This window comes from Hevea brasiliensis, chromosome 6, assembly GCF_030052815.1.
Source record: "Hevea brasiliensis isolate MT/VB/25A 57/8 chromosome 6, ASM3005281v1, whole genome shotgun sequence".
Lineage (NCBI taxonomy): Eukaryota > Viridiplantae > Streptophyta > Magnoliopsida > Malpighiales > Euphorbiaceae > Hevea > Hevea brasiliensis.
In genome coordinates this window covers 3,880,974-3,886,681 of record NC_079498.1, presented here as the reverse complement: position 1 = coordinate 3,886,681, position 5,708 = coordinate 3,880,974, and the positions used below count along the sequence as shown (strand labels likewise).

Below are 5,708 nucleotides of genomic sequence, written 5' to 3'. Positions count from 1 at the left end.
CAATTACCAGGTCTAATACGGTTTCCAAGACACGGAGTCCACTGTAAATTCAAAAATAAAATTTAGAAAAGTAAAGGAAAGAAAGCGGCAGCAGCAGCAGCAGCAGCACAAGCTTACCTTCAGTTTTAGTCTTCTAGGCAACATTTTGGGGCTGATGACTCGAGTATCATATCTTTTTCTAGATACCACCAAGTACCATCATAGCAAAACCGGAGATCATCAAATAAGAGAGAAAATAATGCCAACATTAAACACTCGTCAAACGTCACACTGATTCACTTCAGATATTCCACATTGAATATCCACACCATAGTGGTCCAATAAAATTCATTTCCTCGCTAATAGACTAATGGAATATTTACATTCATCCTGATTTACAAAACATTCACAAGGGACGAGATGCGAGTTTAAATTTTGGGAATTGGAGCACACAACGGGCAATAAAGATCAAACAATACCATGTATTTCAGTTGGTCTAACAAAAATAGTCATCATTCTCCCCTTTTTATAATTTTTCGGTTATTCTCTTTTGTCATCGGGATGCCAGCGACCAAAAATTCAGGAGAAAAGAAGGTAATGCAGCAAACCAGCTAATGAAAGCCATGGCTGTAGCAGTTTCAAACTGCACACAATGATTCTCAGAACAGTTGCCAAGATCATTATCAATAAGGACTGTGATGCCAGCAGAAGCACAAGCTGCAGCAAACGTAAGAGTGGATGTGATCTGCATGGGAATGTCCGTGTCATTAAGCCATAAGAACAAGGAAAATATGCTATCATTGAGATAACTATACTAAAAAGTTAGACAAATGAGTTGACACATGTATAGAAGTAAAGGCGGCAAACTGCACAGCTGATGTGAACTTTCGTCATGGTTCCATATTTAACACCAATTGTTTAGATTCATTCCTATTCTTGAATTCAATAGGAACAAACATGATAAAGTTGTTCTCTGATCAATTTTATGTGATCATGTCAGTTTTTTCACAGGAATAGTTGAAATATGATGCATACATCCAGGATAGGGAACATAATGAAAATTTTGCTTGATCTTATTATTTGCCTTTCAAAAAGACATGATGGCTCGATGCATGATTTATGGTGAATTCATTCTAGGTCTCTTAGAATTAGAATAAAAAATATCCCAAAGCTCACACAAGCACCGTGTTGATTATATTTACAGCAGTTGCACCTGTGAAAAATGATAGCAAAGCCTGTTTCTTGCCATGCACAAAGATGGTAGTCAGATATATTGGTCCAAGTCAATTTTTTAGACTTGATTACAGACACGAGCAAGATGTAACTTGCTGAAATTGTCTGCTATATATGAGTCAATCAAAAATTAACTCCCAATGCAAGTAACTGTTACTACAAATTGGAAATCATAAATGAAATGAAAAAGAGAAAGGGAAAGAGGATAGCACATTCTGTATTGATTCTGTACCGACTAGAAAATTTGAAGAAACTTGCTGGGAAGGATTTTCATGAGCAGAAACAAGCAGTTCAAAACTACTTAACTATTTCAATGCAATATATTTGAGAATTTCCCATAACTGAATACAAGCCACAAAAAAAAAAGAACTGATTCCAGGATTAAATGCACCATTGATGTAAGCAGCAGCATGTGTAAAATATAAAAGGTCCTACGGCTCATATTTAGCATGGTAATCTTACCCCATCACCAATAGCAAACAAGCTGACAACTTGATAGTTTTGCAAGAAGCGCATCACCAAGAGAGCATAAATGTCCACAATAGCTAAGGTGAGGCTCCACAAACACTGCAAACCAGCAGCCGCAACAAGATAGCTGATATAGCATATATAAATCAGAAAAGATTTGATGGTATGAAAAAATCAGTAATGTGACTGTATCACATAGAGAGATATTAAGGCATACAAAAGATCAAGCTATTTCTTTGTCTACCAAAAATAACTTGTTTATCAACAGTTAATCATATCACTTGCAAAATATAAGACACATTACACTTAAAAACAGTTTCATGACTCCTTGAGAATGGGCAGTGGGATGTCTTTAGGCTTCCCAGTAATTCTTTTGGCATAGAGGCAACAAGTGAGCACAAACCATTCCACTGTTGACCTAAAGCAACTTGCTCATCAATACTTCCCATCACCTTCATCAACACTTCCCATCACTTTAATGTCAAAATATATCAACAAAGAATATCATCAAGAGCTTTGATTTGTTGTCTTCACAAGTGTTATGAAAAGAGGCTAGGTTGGGAGATCCAATTTTACATACTATTATCTACACAATGTTGACCTGATTGAAATGTACAATAAACAGATCTTTGCCAATGCTGATACTCCATTCATATTGTAACATTCAAGACCTTATCCACATCAATAGAAACAAAAGAGCTGTATTCATAATATGTACAAGTTCATTCTCAAATGGATGATCTTAACTCCAAACCTAAGAGTATTTGTCCATTTATACTTAGGTATAACTGTAAACCTTGTTATAGCCCTGGAATCCTGAGTCTCCCCAAAAAGCATAGCCAGGTCATATCGAGACATAGATCACTTATCCAAGTTGATCACCAGATATCAACTAGATCATTAAATGTTTATCCAATCTTCCCTAGTTTTAGCAGACATCCAATATATAAACTAGTCCAGACTACGAATTTCTTAGTAAATTTTCAATATAATTTCATCCGGATTATAAACCCCATTTGTTCTTTCCCTCGCATCTAAATCAAAATTCCAAGGGAACACCATCAAACAGTCTCAATTTACATCACACGACTCACAGAAGTTAATCTCCAATTAAATAAACAAATAAGTAAAATTGATGAAGCACAGCGAGTGTTTACCGGAAAGCAGTAACGGAAGGGAAGTCACTGGTGGAGGCCATGACAGCAAGTGCTGCAGCCGCAAAGAAAAACTGAAAGACACGCAACACAAGGCCGCCTTTCGTGCCAGGCATTCCTTGTATATCCTTCATCCTAACTATTGGCGCGTTGTTGTTATTGTTTCCACCTCCCGTCGTCGGAGGATCTTCCACCGGATGAACAGACGCATGGCTCACATTCATCTCTCCACCCAAGCCAGGCACACCCCTTAATTCATTGATTTGTCTTCTGTTGCATTAGTTATTTGAGTAATTTCACTGCATTCAGACAAAAATCAATTTAATTCTTGAATGGAATCTTATAGGTTACCACATCAGAAGCAGTTCGGTTTAATAAAATGAATGAAATTCTCGTTGTAAAAATAAATAAAAACAAAAGAGAAAAATTCTTGGCACCTATCAATTTGTTTCAGCTATAAAAAAAAAATAATCCTAAAATTACACTCAGATAATGAGACGCTTTTTAAAATAAAAAAAAAAAGTAATTCATTTTCATTGTTTCTTGGCAAACAAACAGAATCCAAGATCTAAAATGATCTTACCTTAATAGTGAGAAAAAGATAACAATCGCATGGGACAATAACGGAAAGCTCTCAATTTCGGCGGGCGATTCTATTGGGACAAATCTCGATGGATCTACAAACTCTCCGATAGAAGAAGGATCTACAAACTCTACTAACAGGCGTCTCTTTCTTCCCTTTTCTAATGGAAGCAAAGATGAGTTTGCAAATAATGGTCAATTAACACTAATTGCCACATAATTCATTTTTAATAAATTATTTGTAAATTCATTGGACACTCCCTCAACCTCCTGCTAAATAGATTTCTATGTAATTTAATTTTACATTTTAAATAAATTTAGCAACGGTTGAATTTTCTTAATTAGTAAGGTTTTGTAAACAAACTAAAATTATAAATTTTTTAATGCATTAAAAAGAATAATACATCTAATATAAATAAAAATGAATTTTATAAATTAAATATTTATATCAAATTTTATATAAAATTAATTAAAAATATGTATAGTTAATATATAAATTTAAATATAAATATTTAATCTAATAATTGTTATAAAAGTTTTTAAAACATCCGAGTTAAATTTATTTATCTATTTACGCTGACAATTTGAGATTAGGTGAAATTATTGGAGTAAATTTGAATAATGGTATCTGAATTATATAATTATAATATTATAATTTTTCAACTTAAAATTGTAGCATAAAAGTTAATTATCTTTTCAAGTTTACATAATAAAATCTTTCAACCTTTTAATTATTATTTTTTCAATTAAACGTTAATTTAGATGGTTCTAACATAACGCATAGTCACCATTTATTTTTTCTTTCTAAGTTATGTATAAATTAAATTATTTTTTTTATAAAAAAAAATAATTTTTCACGTATAAAAAGAATAATTTTACATTTTATATAAGAGATGAGAAAAAAATATTAACTAAGCGTTACACTAACCTATTTATATTAACATCTAAATAAAAAATAATTAGTAATTAGAAGAATTTTATTATATAAAATTTAAAATTTAAAAATATTTTATATTATATTTTAAAGTTAAAATATTATAATATTACAGTGAAGATATGTTTGTGTCACGACTCAAAATTCTGAATCGTGACCGGCGTATAATTTAAGTATTCTTAAATCATACAAGCCTTATCAGAGTATCTTGAATAAATATATTATCACTTACTAATCTCAAAAATAGACAAAATCTAAATAAACAAAATGCTGAATAAACATCATAAATATCCCATAAGTAAAGTCTCTATTTCAAATAAAAACTTAAACAATAAACTAAACTAATTATTAGGAAAACATGAATTCGGGCATACCATGAGAACAAATCAAAGTTGTCCCTCTCGGAAAATGGGTGAATATTTGGATCAACTATAATTCAACGTGGTTTGAGCTAGATGCTCAGTGAATAATAATTATAGCACACAACGGAATAAGAACAGGCAGACACTTGATTAATTTCACAATAAATTTTCTATTCGATAAATTCATGCTCATGCTGTCAAAATCATTAATAAAATAACTTCATAAAACATATATATAAAAGAAATTCATTCAATAAAAATTTTAGTGATGATACCCCACATCACCAAATGCCAGATGGTAAGCGCGCTACCAGATATTAGATACCTTCCTCCTCCTTCACAGATATCAATGCATATGATACTAATGTAAACCATAAACTACAATGATGCATGACTCGACAATGCAACCTAATACCGTGATAGTACACACGGCGGGGCCAGATAACAGAAACAAATACTGGGCACAGGTACCAATTCAAAATAGAAAATCATTTTATACAAATCAATCAAAATCAATAAAAAATTTCATATAGCAAATAATAACTGATAGTGCAATTCCAATAGTGTATTTCAATAGTTTCAGAGAGTCAATAAAACCAAATCAATCTCAAATCAATTCAATAAAATCAAATCAATCTCAAATCAGTTCAATAAAATCAAATCAATCTCAAATCAATTCAATAAAATCAAATCAATCTCAAATCAGTTCAATAAAATCAAATCAATCTCAAATCAATTTAATAAAATCAAATCAATCTCAAATCAATTCAATAAAATCAAATCAATCTCAAATCAATTCAGTAATACATCAGTAAATTTTATAGTCAAATATCAATCAATATAAATACATTAAAGGCCTATTCCCGAAATCCTAATGGGTCTAATGCAGAGATAGTTGGCAAAATCAATTATTTAATCAAAATCGAGATAAAATTCAATAATAAATAAAACTCTAGAAAATCACATATAAAATCATTGTTAAAATGTTGATTTAAA

The 5,708-nt window shown here is 31.4% G+C and overlaps 1 protein-coding gene across 1 annotated transcript; it reads right to left on the bottom strand.

Moving 5' to 3' along the window:
* Positions 1–224: 224 nt before the first annotated feature.
* On the bottom strand, positions 225–3,764 carry LOC110648069 (CASP-like protein 5A2). The gene is made up of 4 exons (XM_021802170.2): positions 3,418–3,764; positions 2,838–3,133; positions 1,675–1,807; positions 225–724 (listed from the first exon to the last, which is right to left on the bottom strand). The coding sequence occupies exons 2-4, from the start codon at positions 3,056–3,058 to the stop codon at positions 533–535; spliced, it is 546 nt and encodes a 181-aa protein (XP_021657862.1). The 5' UTR covers positions 3,059–3,133; positions 3,418–3,764; the 3' UTR covers positions 225–532.
* Positions 3,765–5,708: the final 1,944 nt, after the last annotated feature.

Coding starts and splice junctions, on each gene's coding strand:
- LOC110648069 (XM_021802170.2), bottom strand. CDS start 3,058: ATGAATGTGAGCCATGCGTCTGTTCATCCGGTGGAAGATCCTCCGACG. Junction 1,808..2,837: donor CCTTCCGTTACTGCTTTCCG/GTAAACACTCGC, acceptor ATGCTATATCAG/CTATCTTGTTGCGGCTGCTG. Junction 725..1,674: donor TGTTTGCTATTGGTGATGGG/GTAAGATTACCA, acceptor ATTCCCATGCAG/ATCACATCCACTCTTACGTT.